The sequence below is a fragment of the Daucus carota genome, chromosome 6 (assembly GCF_001625215.2).
Source record: "Daucus carota subsp. sativus chromosome 6, DH1 v3.0, whole genome shotgun sequence".
NCBI classification, from domain to species: Eukaryota; Viridiplantae; Streptophyta; class Magnoliopsida; order Apiales; family Apiaceae; genus Daucus; species Daucus carota.
Genome location: NC_030386.2, coordinates 39,410,736 through 39,428,125, shown reverse-complemented (window position 1 = coordinate 39,428,125; position 17,390 = coordinate 39,410,736). Strand labels below are relative to the sequence as shown.

Below are 17,390 nucleotides of genomic sequence, written 5' to 3'. Positions count from 1 at the left end.
GGTAATGCCACGGGTCCTCTATTGGCCATAGACAATGATATATATATACGTGATTCTATGTATGCTTGTTCCTGTTTTGCTAGCTAGGAAAGATTTTTCTTTTTTCCGGTGCGCGTCTTCCTAACCAGGATTCCCTGGTTTCCCCCTCTATCTCTCTCGTTTCCAGGAGAACAGAGCAAAGGAGAAATAGGGAATGAAAGGGGGATGATGAAGAAAGGGAAGGAAATAAGAGAAGTTAATGCTAATTATGGCTTGTGTTTCTGATCCTTTGCTTTTTGTTACTTGAGAAATGATATCAAACGTTCTTTAAATCTGTGTTTGTGATGTATTTAGTTTTCCCACCTATGTTTTACTTGCATGGCATGTCACCCTCCCATATTGCCTTAAATCAATATCAGAAAAATATAATCTTTAAAAAAAAATTGATATTTATAAAATAAAAAAAAATCTTATCTGTACTGTCATCATTTCAACATCAAAATGTTCTGTACCTCTTTAACAGAACTTTATATATGGAGTAAAATTAATTAAAAATCTAACAAGCAACTACTACACAAACAATTTACTAAAAAAAACTACAAGGCAGATGCACATTCCTCAGAAATATTGTGTATTGGTATAAAGATAAGCTATAGGATTTAATGAGGTCTCGAAAGCTACAAAATGCAATCCCCGTGTGCAGGATTTTTATAGCTTATTATCTATCAGGACAAATCAGATAGTGGCCAATGAGGTGGTGCGCCACAATATAAAATACTATTTGGAGTAAATTCTCACGATTTAATGCCATTTTGTCATTACAAAGGGCAACTGAAAAACAAAAAATGATAGATTTTCCCGTATTGTATGGTGTATACTACCCTCCCCCAAATTCGCCTGATGTATTGTATCCAAGCCTCATTGCACTTGGCTTTCATCTCTTAATAGTTTCATTCGGTACAAATAGGCACCAACTCTGCCTGCAACAAAACACGAAGTAGACAGATTCATTGTTGAATGTCTTTAGAATTTAATATGGCCTTTACCACTAAAAGCACATATCTACCTTTTACTGTTTGGAGCGTTTCAAGTAAACCAAAACCCCCATTCCAGTCAAAACCACTGCACTGGCCAAAACCCCTGACTCGAGATATCCCCATCGTCTTCTTTCTACTGTGCTCTGAGCTGTGGTTGTGCTCGTCTGTTCAAATTTCTGTTGCTTTGACTCGGAGTAATCTAGATGCAATCTTAGTACCTGAAATACATAAGAAAATTAGTATAAGATTACCTTAATGGCAAACAAACTACAGTAGTACACTTGCAATATACTATGCTTCTTTAAAGAATATATATGCTTACTTGAAAAATGATTTAAACTCTACACTCTACAGTCGTCTTGAGTTAATGTAACCATTTAATAGATTTGAAAATATAGTCAAGTCAGAGAATAAAGAATTAAAAGCAGGGGAACGAAAGTCCTAATAAACCAATTAAACCCAACTTTTCATTAAAACATTGTCTTCCAATTCCTTGACAATATCGTTGCAATTATATTGGACCCTGTGCAGTGATACACTTTCAGAAGTACCAGTGACATTAGGCAATCAAAAGTTAAGTGTTATTTGACAGCAAGGACTTTCATATTGTACTATCATTTGTATTAGGCCCTACTGCATATCCCTTAAGAAGTGCTCAGGAAGTTTGACATGTAAAAAGACAAGCTATAGTAGACAGATGTTGACACCTTTAGTCCCAATGATCTGGCATGGCTGACAGCACCGACAAGATCACCATCTGCTGTAAGCAAGACCCTATCACCTTCATCATCTTCGTACTGCAATACATTTATAATTAAAATCAGATACTTATGTTCAACACTTACATACACCATGGTCACCAAAATCTTACTCACCAGAAGCTGAGGGTAATTTTTCTCATCAGCAGCAACACCTATCCTTCGCATAACAGATGAAACAAGCTCATCTAAACTTTCCGCACCTGAAGCAAATTGAGAAAATGATTTAACACATTATGAAGCTATATATTGAGAAGGATAGATTACATATATGTAACAGTTGCTCCAATCTACCATGTGATAAAAAAGATATTAAAACAGAAATTTTAATTAATTATATTTCTTAATTAATGTCTGCACAAAGGACATGTATACGACATGTTTGGTGGATCTAAAATATAAGTTTTGAAGCCTGGGTGATTATTGCTGGACATAGACTGTAGCAGGCATAGTTTTATATTGCATATACAATCGCTTATAATTATTTATTACATGAAGCTTGGGGTGGTAGTAAGAACACACTAAGGTGAAAAATACTGGAAGGGGGAATGATGGGGAACAATTAGGATCAAAGAGACCAAATGTATTAACTAGAGATTGGGGTCTGTGGATCTCAAATGGTACTGACTAATAAAATTAGGGTAGAGAAAATCATAAATATAATTTATGTTAACTAATAATATGACTCACCAAGATTAAATCGATGTACACGCCCCTTATGATCCTCAAATTTAAATGCAAATGAATTACCAATACCCAGAGATGGATATGTTGTCTTCCCGAGTTCTACTGCATCTGATGCGTTCAATACAGACATAGACATTTCGCTATTGACAAGAACATCAGACCTTAGTTGATAACTTAAAAGCTGCATCACTTACATATTCAAGAAAGAAATGATATACCTCTGGGTGTCATAATCATCTGGTGGCTCTAGGTTAAGTGCTGAATCCCAGAACTTCTGCATCACGGTGTTTGTCGCATCATTTACAGCACCAGAGCCATTCTCAACCTGAAACATTGCAGATATATACTGAGGCATACATAATATGCTCCATTCCCATGCAGTGTCTGGTGTACTTATTCAGTAAAGCATTCTCAGTTCTCCTGGGTCCTTACAAGTAGTGGGCCTAGTGGCCAAGTAATATTTCATATGTAACAACTCACAATGCAAAAGATCAAAATAAATTTGAGTTCTAGAATTAGCTTATATACTAGAACTCTAGAAGGCATAAGAAATGATAATATTTGTGTGGATTCAAGTGCCTATCTCATATTAATATATTCTTGTTCAAGATGCAAAAGCAAGAAGTAACAATCACAAAAGATGAACAACGATGACAGAAGTTTTACCATGGAAATTGCAGCATGAGTTATTTGTAGAACATCCAAACATGCCACAACGCTTCCATCTGCCATATTAATGCTGTCAAGGGTGTCGCTTCGAGCAGTGTATATGAATTTATAAAGAAAAGCTTACCTCTGTCAACAACAGGAAGATGTAAAAATTTTCCATCATGCATTGTATGCAGTGCCTCAAGTATGGAAGTGTCAATTGTAGCATATTCAGGGTTGGGAGTCATTACCTACAGAAACAACATATGAAAACGAGTCATTCAGCAGCAAGCAACTTGAGATTTATGGATCTTTTTTATCAGAATGATATACAATGAAAACATGGATAGACCAAAAAGTTTTAGAGGCACATGGGTGACTTGATTTACATAGTAACTGATAACAGAATGGGTTAACCAGATCTTCCCTACACTGGAGAACCAAAAAGAAACTGAGACACGTAGGTGACTACAAACAATGTAGTTAACAACAGATCAGGGTAACCAAATCTTCCCTCCTTCCAGAAAGTATCACAACCAAAAGTCCAAAACTTACATACTGATGCATTCTGTAGATATAATTATATCATAGTTTTTGATTCTGATACTTTCAGAAAGACGTCTGTAGTAATAGTGGTAGGCATTATCTACACACAGTTACATGTATAGAATACCCCAAATTTTAGTTGCAGCACCGAGGCAACAGATTGTAACAATTGATTTCTTCCTATAGAAATCAGGATAGAGATGCTTTGGACCAATAAATTTGGCCTTCCAAGGCCCATTGCAAGCCTAAATATTGAGATGATTGTGACCCACCAGCCATCACTTTAAGATAAATTCCTACAGGTAGGAGAAACGAAGGGTTGGCGTTGGCTACAAAAATCCGGTCATTCAGCAATGTTACTAAAAAGAGCTTGGGTTTACAACGTCATTAGAGGTGGAACTCACTCTACTTGCAAAAAAGTTGTCCCAAGATGCATACTGAAGTCCAAAGTTATTAAGCTCTTAAGCCTGGAAGGCGTAATGATGAAGTGCAGCAAATTTGATGATCTCCTACGATGGAGGGACAGTCAGAGTTACTCTAAAACTGCCACTCTACTAGCTTTAATCCATTGACATTTCAGTCACTTGTTATTTTATGTTTATCAATAGAGCGACAGGCCGACAGCTCTGTAACTACTAACTACAGAAAATAAAATGCATTTCTGATAGTAGATACAGATTGTGATGGTTATCAGAACCTTTTCAACATGAGTCAGCTCTGTAACTACACTACAGAACCTTTTCAGTCACTTGTTATTTTATGTTTATCAATAGAGCGACAGCTCTGTAACTACTAACTACAGAAAATAAAATGCATTTCTGATAGTAGATACAGATTGTGATGGTTATCAGAACCTTTTCAACATGAGTCAGCTCTGTAACTACACTACAGAACCTTTTCAACATTTAAGTCGCTTGTTATATTATGTTTATTAGCAGAGCGACAGCTCTGTAACTACTGACTATGGTAAATAAAATGCATTGCTGAAAGTAGAATCAGATTTTGATGGTTATCAGAACCTTTTCAACGTGAGTCAGCTCGGGAGAGAGATTTTGAGCCACAACTCGCATAAGAACGTCCTTTGAACTGCAGTTCAGCATCCCAACCAAAAATAAAATATCAATTACAAGCAAATATGTAACAGTAACCCAAAAATGCTTGCACAAAAGGGAAAGGCCGGAAGCAAAAGAAGGATAGTTGCGAGTAAAGAACAGTACGTTAGTATCCCCTGGATCTTGTTTCCAGTCATAACTATGACAGAACTAACCCGCAACTCCTGCATACTTTTAGCAGCAAGATTAACAGGATCTGATGGTGATACTACAGCAACCCTGAGTATAACATGTGCAACACTAATTAGAGAAGAAAACAGTTTATTGAGACAGATGCATACTTTCAGGAAGTTGAGAATACTTGGCATTTTCGGCAATGATTGTTGACAAAGAAGGCTTGAACATCCGCTCTCTAAGTGTTTCTATGAAGGCAGATGGAGCTGAAACATTGGATGAACACCAGAAAATAAATTAAATGAATACGCCATTAGGTTCAAGGCAGAAAACATATTACAGTGAAATTGAATTGCAAAACAACATGAATGTGATTCACTTAAAAGTTAAAAGCAAGCATGTCATTATAAAAAGACAGATTACTCTTATAATATCACATAACTAAAGTGTCCTGCACTCTAATTACATATAATATTCAGCTTACCAGAGTAGTTACTTCCCCATTGTCGTTCAACTCCTTCAACAGCTGCAGCAATAGCACTTCCTTGCTCTGCAGCTTTCTCCATCCTAGATATGGCATCATACAGGCATTTTGTAATATCCAACAATGCAATTACTTCACCATTCTCAACAACAGGGAGATGCCTAAATTTTCCTGTTGAAAAGCAAATGAGTAGTTTTGTGAAAAATGGCACAATACAAAATGCAACTGATATCTTTCTCGAATTAAAGATAAAAATGACTAAACAAACCTGATGTAACATGAAATACAGTAACATACAGAGAATAAGAATATACCAAAAGACTACAATTTGCATCAAGAAAGACAAAAACAACCACCAACATTCCTCGCAAAAACAATGAGAAACCTAATATAGACTACAGTTTTCCTATATATAAGACCTTGATGAGTTTAATTCACTATAATTTAGGATTCAGGAGGGGAACACGGTTTAAGTTTATAGAGCAAGCGCTTTTCCCGACCTATTTTAATGTGGACGGGGTAGAAGTGCTAGAATTACATGTTGGCATTAAATCAACTACTTGCCCAGTTATTGTTGTCATGTGCAAAATACAATTTTGTTACATTTTATGTTGCTATAGGAGGAAATTCGATGGCACGACCCTGGCCCTTAAGGAATGGTCCAATAACTGGTTGTTTTGTGTTTACCACAACCACTTCCATTGCACTAATGTTATTCACTTGCAACGGAAAGTTTCATAAATAAAAGCAAGTAAAATAATAGACAAACATCTTGAAGAATATATACCAAATTACCTTATCTAATATGAACAGATATACATGGACACACACATATATTTTACTTTTCTTTAGGTCCCTTCAAAGTATCGATAATGATAATAAGAATTTTTAAATAAAACAGATAACATAAATTCAAAAATACCTTGGACCATCTTCTGAAGTGCCTCAATCGCCAATGAATCTGAATTAACAAAAATGGGATTTCTTGTCATTACTTTCGATACTATTGTCTGGTCTGGCCTCAAATCTTCTGCAATAACTCTGGTCGCGATATCCTACGGAGAAACACTCTTTTATGATACAACAAAGAAAAAGAACTTAAAACTTTAAGCAATCCTAGTTACTACTACTAGAGATAAACAACATCCATTAATGAGTTTGCATTTAAATGTTTTAAATTCTTAGTAGAAAGGAACACGCTTGTTTAAATCCTTCTACCTTCTAATGACCAGAGTAGGAAAACCATGCAACAAGTAATTTTCCGCTTTATTATCTACAAAGATTGGAAAATATTTACGATAATCAATTACACCAACAATAAAGCAAAAACACCTGACAAAAAAACAGAAGGGGGGGGGGGGATAGGGAGAACATCAAAGAATCTAGGGGAACAAGGATTTTTATTACAAATTAACTTATATTCTCCACACAATCACTTCTCTACATTAATATAACTAGAATAGCATTTTAATCCAAACAAACCAAAAATTAATTTCTCAAGTTGGTAAACAAAAAATTTCACTTGGTAAACAAAACCAAATAGTAATTCCTAAAGTTAGTAAGAGCAAATCCGATGGAGGTGCTAAAAGCTATGTTACCCGGACTCTCCATTTTTGTGCCTATACCCGTGTCCACCGGACATGACATGGGTGTGGGTATGGGATCTGTGTCGGATCCTTCTTATTACAACCGGACACCTCACCTTGTAACATCCCATGTCAAAATGAAAACTTAGGTCTTGTTCCAACTTGTTTATAGAGATCAAGATCCATGAATGACTTGTTTCTATGTTGTTCTATTGATTTTATGCTTCAATTTTCAGCATATGTGATTTATGTGCAATAGACACTATTTTTATGAATGTACCATAAATCAGGCTATATTAAGTTTGACTTGCATGGAGCTTAAGTGCCAAGTCCCCGTACCCGAGTCTAATTCCGGATCCACATCCACGAATCCTAATTATCCTAAAACTACGAATCTGACTCTTGGATCTGTACCCGTGTCCGATACCCATACCCGTGTCCGGGTAACTTAGGCTAAAAGTGGTGTTATATATATAATATAGCACCCAAGCAAAAAACTTCACTCCAATGGATGCTAAACATGGATGCAAATTAGCAAAATGCTATACTTGGTGCTCAATATAGAACCAAGTATAGATGTTGCTATAATTGACACATGAGCATGCAAGTGGGAAAATCAATATGTAAAGTAATGTTGACAAATAAAGTAGTGTATTTAAAGATCGGGTGAGTAAATATAGCTATATTTAGATAATTTGATACCATTTAAAAACTATCATTGGAGTATAAGTTCTATATTGACATCAAAAATCACATTCTGATTTCATAATATAGCTAGCTATATGTATTTTAGCACCACCATTGGACTTGCTCTAACAGTAACCAAAAATCTATTCCTCAAGTCACTAGACAAAACAAAAGAATTCATTCCTTAAGTAGACACCAGACCTTGTCGGTAACAATTCCCGAAAGCAAAGCATTGGCATCAGTCAAAAGCACAGCATCGATCCGCCTCGCAGCCATCCTCCGACACGCATCATAGACAGTAGTCCCCTCGGGAATCGTAAGCGCTTTCGACAATCTCAGCTTCTTCACCGTCCTCTCACTACTATCACCAAACAATCATCAAAATCAAAGCTCTATCATGTGATTAAACAATAAATTAATCTATTAAACTAAATTAAAACACAGTAATCAGAATTATAAAAAACAAAGAAGAATAAAACCGACGTGGAGTGAACAGGAGAAGGCGGCTTCAAGAAGCTTCCATTCGTCGCCGCCGTCGCGGAAGTGCCGTTCTCCGATTGAGTAGCCGATTTTTTAGGGTTACGCTTCTGTACAAGACTGTTACGGCGAGAACCTAGGGGACCTTGTGTACTCATTTTAATTAATATTTAAATTAGTATTTTAATGCCTGCTAGGGTTTGTAAGATGCCGCTGCTCCTCTCTTTCTCTAACGAGAGAGAGAGAGCACGAGAGAGATGCTCTGACTTAGGAGAGAGATGAGAGAAAGATGAGAGTTAGGAACAGTTGGTCGTGGTATTTGTTTGGTTAAGTGAGGGTTTATCTAAAGGGAGCTAACAACCACCGTTACATTTCCCAATGTGTTTTTTTAGAGGGAAATTTTGGTGTTTGGCTGTTTGCTTTGGGAAGTTCCTGTTGTAATTTGGAAACAAAGATTTCTGGTCGAATTATGATTTTCATAAGGGAGAATAGTAAATATGAGAATGATTTTTAATATCTAAGTTCAATGGAGACCACATTTTTTCTGGAGACTTGGAGACCACATATGTTCTGCAAGTAAAATATTTCATAAAAACATTGCAAAACGTATAATTTTACAAATCATGTTCTCCGAAATCATTATTACATTTAAAATCTTGAATATCATATAAGTTTTACATGTAGAACATTACAAAATGTTTTGTTCTATGAAATATGTTTAATTTGCAGAACATTTGTTCAACTTGCAAAACATGCATTATCTACTTATTAAACATTGATGATCTTCAACAATTTTAATGAATACATGATATTTGTAGAACATATTTTACAAAATAATGTATTTTACAGTGTTTTGATTGCAGAATATACGTGGTCTCCGAGGTCTCCGATAAAAATGCGGTCTCCATAGAACTTTCCTCTGATTTTTAATATATTTTTAATAAAAAAGTATATTTTTAATAATTGAATTGAATTTTATTATTTAGATAATTTTAAAAATATATGAGGATGAGATTTTAGTATATTTTTATATAAATTTATTCATATTGCTATTAACATGAATGTTATTGTTCAAATATAAGTGTTTTATAAAATTAATTTATTTTGAACTTTAGATAATATCTTTTTCATAGACATTCTTATAGATTCTAAGACGTGATAAATAATATTTATGAAAATGACATATTTTATTGATCAAAATATTTAGTTTCATGTGTTAATTTTAACTGATCTCCAAACACTTGTAAATAAAAATTTATTTCTTACAAAAAAATTAAATTTATTATATTTGTAATAATTTAAATAAAAAAATTATAAATATGAAATATAGGTTGGTAAATTTTATTAAATAATTTTATATTATTTTAATCAACTATCTATCAAGCTAATTTACTAAAATTGTTATTTCGTATTATTACGCTAATTAGGTCTATGTATAACTATTATTTACATTTAAGATATATTAATATAGTTTACGATGATAATATTTTGCTATTTCACAATTGTGTATTTATATATAATTTCAAGTTGATCATCCTGCTTAACTAATTAAGGATGAACGGAGTCTGTGATTATATTTATGATCGAGCTTTCTACAGGTACCATGTTAGCAATCATTGATTATAGCCTATGTTTTGATTATTTTATTTTTTAAATGCGGCAGCGATAGATTTTATTTTGCCACAAAATGTCTAATTAACTTGCATACGTCAGTCAATCACTGCAATGCTAGTAAAATTGACATCCCAAAAGAGCAAACCTTTCTGGTTTAGATCTCACTGGAATGTTTCTAAACATTGGGTTAACAATAGTTTTATGTAATATAGCCAATTGCGATGTCACTGTTTGGTGTAATTTGGATCGCTTGGGATGTTTTTGATTTCGTTTTTAACTTCAAATTTTTTTTAAATTTCATGTGTTAGACGATTACGACAGTTGACGTTTATCCCGGCTGTATTATATTCAAGTTAATGAAATCTTCTTGTATTTGTCAAAAAAAACTCAAAACTGAGAAAAACTCATCTGGATCATGGTAAGTTCATTGGATCATCGTACTTACAATCCGCCTCATTATTGACTAGATCATGGGTTCGTTTGGATCATGGGATTTGAATCCCGGAATGAGAACGAGATTCAAATAATAGTACATGTTTGCATGATAAACCCATTCTTCTTGGCGGTAACTGGATTCAAATCCCATGGTCCAAAACTTACATAGCCAAAACAGCTTCTAAATTAGTTTTGCTGTGTTGTTTCGCCTTTCTTCAAGCCTGAAAGCAGATCATAGTACACTTCAGGCTTCTTGTACTCCCCTGCACACAATCCCTAAAAACGAAGTAAAGAATCGAGTTAGTTATGCCTGCAGTCACTGTATCGACATATTAAAAGATCAGCAAGTAATATAAATGACACATATATCTTGCTTTGATACTTGGTACATGAATCAAAATTGCATGATTATTTAAGGATTGATATGATAATGGTTAAAGGACTTGCCTGGACTGCGTAAGCTATGTAGATCAATGAAGCTTCTGACCAAGGTTTTCCGATGATCTGAAGACCAATAGGCAAGCCATCTCTGTCGTATCCAACCTGAGGTGCACAAATATTTATTTTTAAGCAAAAGAAGAAGAAGAACAAGGTCCAGAGGTGATTTTTTTTTTTCGTGACTTGTGAGCTATATATCTGAAGTGAATTTTGCAACTCACAGGAACAGTAACTGCAGGCAATCCCAGAAAATTTCCTGCTATCATGTAGCGTACTAGTGAAGCTGAAACGACAACAATGTAATCAAAATCTTGGAGTGTTTGGCATGATCCGTGGATTATTAGGTTCAATGCAGTTGGAATATATAGGCTAGCCAGATTATAATTAACAAAATCCAAGATCATAGAAGTTATGTAAATAATGTACTTAACGAAGCATATCATACCGCCATTTATATAGTCTAGTTCGCCAGTCTTCTGAGCATCATCCTGTATTGTGTAGGCTGTTACACTGTAACAGCATCAACTGATTTTAAGGTTGGATTTTATGAAGGTAGATAGGTTTAAAAGGTAGATCTACGTACCCTGTTGTCGGAGTAACTATGACATCTGCTTGATCGAATATCTTCTGGTGAATCTGCAGCTGACGGTTCCTGCAGATGCATAGTTGGTATGTGATGAGATTTGATTCCATTACCTAATAATGCACTTTAATGCGCGTAGAATTGGAAACAAAAAATCGGGTTGCAAGGAATCAGTACCTGATTCTCTGAGCATTTAAATATTCCTTGCTGTCAAAAGCACCATACAGAGAAAGTGCTGCCCTTGCATCCCACCCGACTTCATCCATATCCCTGATGAGGAGTGTACAGATGATCATCGTCAACTAAATCACCTCGTTCTTAAGCTAATTAACAACCTGGAGCATGAAAAAACATACAGTTTTTCCAGATAGCGAGAAAGTGAAGCATTACACTCTGAACCAATGGTTATGTAATGTGCCAGGCGCATTGACTCTATCTCGGGTACATTTATGTCTACAGTCTTTATAACACACACAAGAAAAAGCCATTAGCAAGTTGGAACCCGATTATTGCAGCTGAAAGAATTCAGCATTAGCAAATGCTATCTAGGGACGAATAGGGGAACTCCCTAGTATTTTAGGCGATAAGATCTAGTATGAACTGAAAGTTTTAAAGCCACTGGATGATAATATGTACCTCCCATCCATAGATTTTCTGAAGCTGATCAAGAGCATTCGAGCAGCTAAGCTTTATGTCAGAAGAACAATCGTTGAACCACTGATTAAACAAAAGATAAACCATTGTGTTAAGAGCAATTCAGACACACAAACTTTCAGCACACTTAAGACCTATTTTTATGCAATTGCCACACAAGTCCACACTAAACTGAACCAAGCAAGACACACGAGGCGCAAGAAATCTGACAAAACATTGCAGACCTTATCATATCTTGCCAGCTTGATTTTCGGCATGCAGTTTGGTGAGTTTAGGAGTGGTAGATGTACTTCTGGATGCTGTAGTTTCAGAAGAAAGCACTGGAATTAGTATATACTTAATTGATGCTATTGCGCAACAACAAATTATTTAACTGACATTGTTCAGTACGATGAAATTAAGGTCAGAAAGAGAGAGAGAAAAAAAAAGATTTACCCTCTGTTCAACGTGTTGATGGGATAGGATCTGACCGCTGATAGCTGAGTAACTGGAAAAGGCAAATATCGACTTTTGTGATATGTTTTACTCTATTTTCTTTACTAAACATACTGTTAAGAGTTTAAGTCACAGAGGTTAAAACAATTTTTAGGGAACTCACACTATCATAGCATCCTCAACTGTGCCTGCAAGTACACCAACCATCCCAACTGTCCAATTTAGGGGAAGGACCCTGCAATCGGAAAATGAGAAGTTATTATAAGAGAATACGGAGAATACCTGTCATGACTTGGCAACTTCTTTATAGGACAGTAGCAGAAATGGCTACTTACCCAGAATGTGACACACGACTGAAAGTTGGCTTAAGCCCCACTACGCCACATAGAGAAGCAGGAATTCGGACAGATCCTGCGACCATGACAGGAAACAAGTAAAATCATACTCACAATTTTATAGCAATTGCCAATCCGGATACACCAGTAACCATGACATCTTTATAATACATCTGCAGAATACTCGGTTAAGTTCATATCCAGTTAAAAATTAGAGACTCAATAGAATTAATGACTGTTACCATGGAATTAAGATTACAGAATTTTTTTTATGTACCTCCCCCATCAACACCAAGGGCAGCAGGGCATAATCCTGCAGAAACTACAGCAGCAGATCCACTAGAAGAGCCTCCTGTGATCTTATTGGTATCATATGGATTTCGAGGGGCCCTTCAGTAGTCCAATAAAAAGGGGAAACAATATATATCAAACAGATATCAACCAGACATTCCGTATTTGCATTGCCAAGTTCCAAAAATAATCATGTTCTTACCCGTAATGAGGATTTATGCCACTTGTTCCAGCCCCGAGCTCATGCATATTAGTCTTTCCAACAATAATTGCACCGCACAGCTTCAGGCGCTTAACACAGTCAGCGTCGTCTGTACAAGGTCGTACTTTGTGCAACCACTTTGTACCACCTAACCAAATCATTGTCCACTTCATATTAAAGATATGGTGATAACAAAATACAACTTACCAGGAACTACGACAAGACTTACCTGTAGTTGGATAAGGCATACAATCTATTTCATCTTTGACAGCAAATGGTACTCCATCAAGAGCTGATAGCGGTTCTCCTGCAGAATTTGCAGTAAATGTGAATGTTTCTTTATATAACAAGAGTCGTGTTTCCTTTACTTGAAGCAGATATAGTATTGAAGTGTGGCAAATACCTCTTTCATATCTAAGAGTCGCCTCATTAGCTTGACGTAAAATTTCTTGATCATCACAACTGATAAAGAATGACATTTGAAGTGCAGGATCATTTGACTGATGGACAGATGCTATAAATTTATCTGCAACCTATAGAATGACCAAAACACGCCTTGTCAACAAGATTGAAGAACTGAGCCTATAGTATAAAGTCTAAACCAATAAAATCTTCAAAGGAAAATCAAGCAGAACTACAGGAAATCCTTAAAACAATAACTGAGATTCAGAGCTTCAAAATTCCTGTCAAAGTAAAAGACTTGACAATTCAGATATAATTACGTAGTATTAACAGAAAATGGCATACCATGTTGGGAGTGATTTGTCGAGATAAATAGGCTCTTGAATAGTCCAAAATTGTCCAGTGCCTGAAACTTATCTTTTCATTTTCCCCTATATTTTCTGAAAATTCTATACATTCAGTCGCCTGTTGAACTTGTTCTGAAGGAGAGAGACCGGATTCTAGATACTTGGTTTCTGGTTCTCTGTGCTCTGGCATGAAATGTAAACCTTATAATTACAGAATTATCACTAGTTAAGCAAGAAATTCATCCATCATCTTAGCTCATTCTGATACCATAATGTATCAACAGTTAAGTCCAGATTTAGTAATCAAGAGACAAGTAGAGGCTTGTGCAAGACCATTTTAATACATTAAACTTAAAAGCGAAAATTTACCTTCATAAGGGTGCAAAGGGACATATAGAGGGGGATCTTCCAACTCCACAAATGAGACAAACTGCAACAAAGGCGGGTCACGATAAATATACTGTAATGATATCATATTCTTAAGCTGATAGTATAATTTGATCATCTTCATCAATCTAACTTAACTGTAAATTATGTAGAACGTGTACTTGGCTGGCTGAATTATGTTTTAAACCGCGTTTAGCAAAAACAGGATACTACATAGTATCTAACGAGCAATGACCAGGAAACTATAGCAATGCAGTATAATGGCGAAGCACCAGTGTTATCACAGCCTCAAGATATGAAAGTACCTTGTGCACTTGGTTTTCTCTCTTCAACATGTATAGTAACAGGGGTTTGAGTATCCTCAGCTCCAAGAGCCAGACAAACAGTTTGACAAGAAGTCCAGCCATCCGAGGAGCTATAACACACAAATAACGCGTATGATAAGACTAAATTAGCAGTCACTTAGCTATATACACATGCCTGGCACAGTGAATTCACCCAAAAATTTCATTTGTCATGCTCATTATGCTCATATGTTACAAAATTTGTTTACATCAGACTGAAAAATCGAGACTTTAAGTATCATTCCCTAGATTAAGTCCTAATTTCCGTGCAAGGAAAAATAAATCCCCGGATTTAATTAAAAAAATGTAGCTTCTTCATATCGACGTCTGATTTGATTAGAAGTCATCCATTTGCACAAGATGCTAAAATTAAAAACATTTACCAATGATCTGCAGCTTAGTATTTTGCTTCTGAAAAAATTATGGAATCTCGAAAGTTGAAAATAAAAATTCATCAATAAAAAAACAAAGAAAAAGGGAAAAACAGAAAGCTGATACCCTTGACATTGGCACTGATATAAACCTCATCACTACTGGAGCTAACATCAACTTCTGCAACAGGCTTGTAAACCACCCTTTTACAAAACCCCATATTCGCAAACAAATCTACTCTGATCTCTCAATATATTTATGTGTGCTTATGCAGAAGAAGCACAAAATATTAACCCAACAACTACAAGGCAACAACAAAAGCTAATATATAGAGAGATTTAAATGGGCGGAGATGTCTAAGAAATTATGAGAACATATAATATTCTGTAAATTAATACCATAAATAAAGGTGATGTTGGATGAACAAGAGAGTTGTAAAGGAGAAGCAAGTAATGAACTGGGTATTTTATGAAAGCAAAAGAGAACAGAATGACAGTACTTAAAGAACAACAAGAAATCAAACAGGATTGCAATGTCGTTTTCAAAAGAAGAATGTGGTATGATGACGATGATTGTTTATTAGTAGAAGCTTTCAGTTTTCCCGGGAAGCTTATGATCTGTGACATGCCCACCAACTATTCAAAATTATATATTCGTCCAATTACATAAATTTAAATATTCACGCACATGTCTTATTGATTTTCAAGTTCTCGATATCTTGACATGGAGATGTGCATCTTTAAAATGCACCGTAAAATGTGGTTTGTTTATATTTTTTTAAATTAGAATTACATATATTAATTTGAGCCTACGCCCCACTACAAGAAACAGGGCTATAACCAACCGCTAAAAAGGTCATTTATGGCCCGAAATCAGTCGGTATTCAAGATTTACTACCGCTAATGGTCTCATTGTTTATGGCCATGTTTCGTGTGGTGCTGGCGGTGTTCTATCTACGAATGATAGTGTTGATGTGATGATTTTGTATACAATATGATGCTTCCCATGTAACTTTGGAATCATATCCAATAGCAGTATTATACTGAAGTAGAACATACTTAAAACAAGGATTAGTGGGATCAGGATTCATATTACACAATATAATACTAACAGCCTGGTTTAGATTAAGATGCAGTTTTTTGTTTGTTTGGGATGTGATGTTCCAATTTGTCATAGTTAGGCAGCTGGACAGTTGGTTTCTAGTACTATGTTCATTATTTAATTCTCGGGATGACCCTGGCTATAGGCGCACAATCCCTGTGTTGACTAGGCCCCGTGAACTTAAGGACCGCCCTTATAACGTACAAACACATGCCTGCATGACTGTTAGCATGAAATCCTCCAGCCAATGAGCCAAATCACAAAGCAAACCTATTTAACACTTCTACTCTGCAGTTTCAAACCATCTGCAAAAACTAAAATCAGATAATGTAGTATATATAAATGCAGAAACCTTTCATCGATGCTGTCAGATTATGCAGCAAAGACGCATATTTAGCTGCCTGATATCCGAATGCAAGATTTAAAAGGGCGCGCCACGCTTCTGCTGACAGTAACCAATTGCCTCATGGCACTGCATTTTACTTGGATCTCAACCACGACATTCAGTATAGTTTAAGATTTGTCTGTGAATTGATCAATTCCGTAAGTGAAGCTCATTCTTTGGTACAAGTTAGTCCGATCAAAATTCGGGACAATTGCCAGCACACTGATTGCTTGCCTTGCATTCGGAAGGCATCCAGCCAACAAGACAAAGATTCCGTATCACCGCCACTCAAGACAAGTGGTTAAACAACATGGTCCGCAGAGCTTGAGCAACCTGATCCGATCACTGGTTCCTTGCTCAAACCATCCTCCTCCTTCCTTAAATGATCTCCAACCTCGAAATTTAAAAGCAAAACCACAACTTTAAGATCAGATGTCCAACATGGAGGGCAACAATGCTGAGAACAAGTTCATCTAAGATCTTAAAATATTTAAAAAACCTAAATTTTAGATTATATTTTAACACTCACCCAGAATCGAAATCCCGCTTTTTGGATTCACGTTGAAAACCGGAACATTCAAGTTCTGTGAGCTTAAATTGTACTCCAACCTTTTTTCATTCTTCTACCCTCACACATCTCCAAGATATACAAACACTTGTCTGTGACCGAGCTGGTGTATTCAATTGAAATTTCAAAAGAATTTTTTCTAATTTATGAATTTTTAGAATATTCAACTCTATATTTCAAAAATATGGATATTTAATCAAATTTTAAATTATATTATAAATTTTGGTGATATTCAATAAGATTTTAAATTAAATTTTAAAATAAGATGGTATTTGATTGTAATTATTTAAAATTCATTAAAATATGATTGGTGCATTTTAACCGATTCTGTGATATTTTTATTAAGAATCCGTATAAAATTAAATATAATCTATTAAAATGC

The 17,390-nt window shown here is 35.4% G+C and overlaps 2 protein-coding genes across 3 annotated transcripts; both read right to left on the bottom strand.

The window, feature by feature from the left end:
- Positions 1-593: 593 nt before the first annotated feature.
- LOC108227897 (CBS domain-containing protein CBSCBSPB3) lies at positions 594-8,495 on the bottom strand. 2 transcript variants are annotated; one of them, XM_017403282.2, is made up of 15 exons: positions 8,122-8,495; positions 7,840-7,996; positions 6,288-6,420; positions 5,366-5,536; positions 5,069-5,147; positions 4,873-4,986; positions 4,675-4,741; positions 3,255-3,360; positions 3,128-3,186; positions 2,680-2,786; positions 2,465-2,601; positions 1,892-1,977; positions 1,724-1,813; positions 1,046-1,234; positions 594-959 (listed from the first exon to the last, which is right to left on the bottom strand). In XM_017403282.2, the coding sequence occupies exons 1-14, from the start codon at positions 8,271-8,273 to the stop codon at positions 1,049-1,051; spliced, it is 1,644 nt and encodes a 547-aa protein (XP_017258771.1). In that variant the 5' UTR covers positions 8,274-8,495; the 3' UTR covers positions 594-959; positions 1,046-1,048. The 2 variants fall into 2 exon arrangements, with proteins under 2 accessions (XP_017258771.1, XP_017258770.1); XM_017403281.2 differs by having other exon boundaries at positions 7,840-7,999; positions 8,122-8,429.
- Positions 8,496-10,123: 1,628 nt separating this feature from the next.
- LOC108226359 (fatty acid amide hydrolase) lies at positions 10,124-15,605 on the bottom strand. Its single transcript, XM_017401302.2, has 20 exons — positions 15,081-15,605; positions 14,544-14,653; positions 14,221-14,281; positions 13,850-14,034; positions 13,506-13,635; positions 13,332-13,409; positions 13,103-13,250; positions 12,887-12,999; positions 12,610-12,685; positions 12,438-12,509; positions 12,275-12,326; positions 12,064-12,138; positions 11,822-11,902; positions 11,542-11,645; positions 11,363-11,455; positions 11,186-11,254; positions 11,048-11,112; positions 10,824-10,885; positions 10,612-10,707; positions 10,124-10,440 (listed from the first exon to the last, which is right to left on the bottom strand). Exons 1-20 carry the CDS (start codon positions 15,172-15,174, stop codon positions 10,351-10,353), a joined length of 1,854 nt encoding a protein of 617 aa, XP_017256791.1. The 5' UTR covers positions 15,175-15,605; the 3' UTR covers positions 10,124-10,350.
- Positions 15,606-17,390: the final 1,785 nt, after the last annotated feature.

Coding starts and splice junctions, on each gene's coding strand:
- LOC108227897 (XM_017403281.2), bottom strand. CDS start 8,273: ATGAGTACACAAGGTCCCCTAGGTTCTCGCCGTAACAGTCTTGTACAG. Junction 5,148..5,365: donor ATGGGGAAGTAACTACTCTG/GTAAGCTGAATA, acceptor CCAATGTTTCAG/CTCCATCTGCCTTCATAGAA. Junction 4,987..5,068: donor ATCATTGCCGAAAATGCCAA/GTATTCTCAACT, acceptor TGTTATACTCAG/GGTTGCTGTAGTATCACCAT.
- LOC108226359 (XM_017401302.2), bottom strand. CDS start 15,174: ATGGGGTTTTGTAAAAGGGTGGTTTACAAGCCTGTTGCAGAAGTTGAT. Junction 11,646..11,821: donor AGAAAATCTATGGATGGGAG/GTACATATTATC, acceptor TGTGTTATAAAG/ACTGTAGACATAAATGTACC. Junction 11,456..11,541: donor TCTCGCTATCTGGAAAAACT/GTATGTTTTTTC, acceptor ACTCCTCATCAG/GGATATGGATGAAGTCGGGT.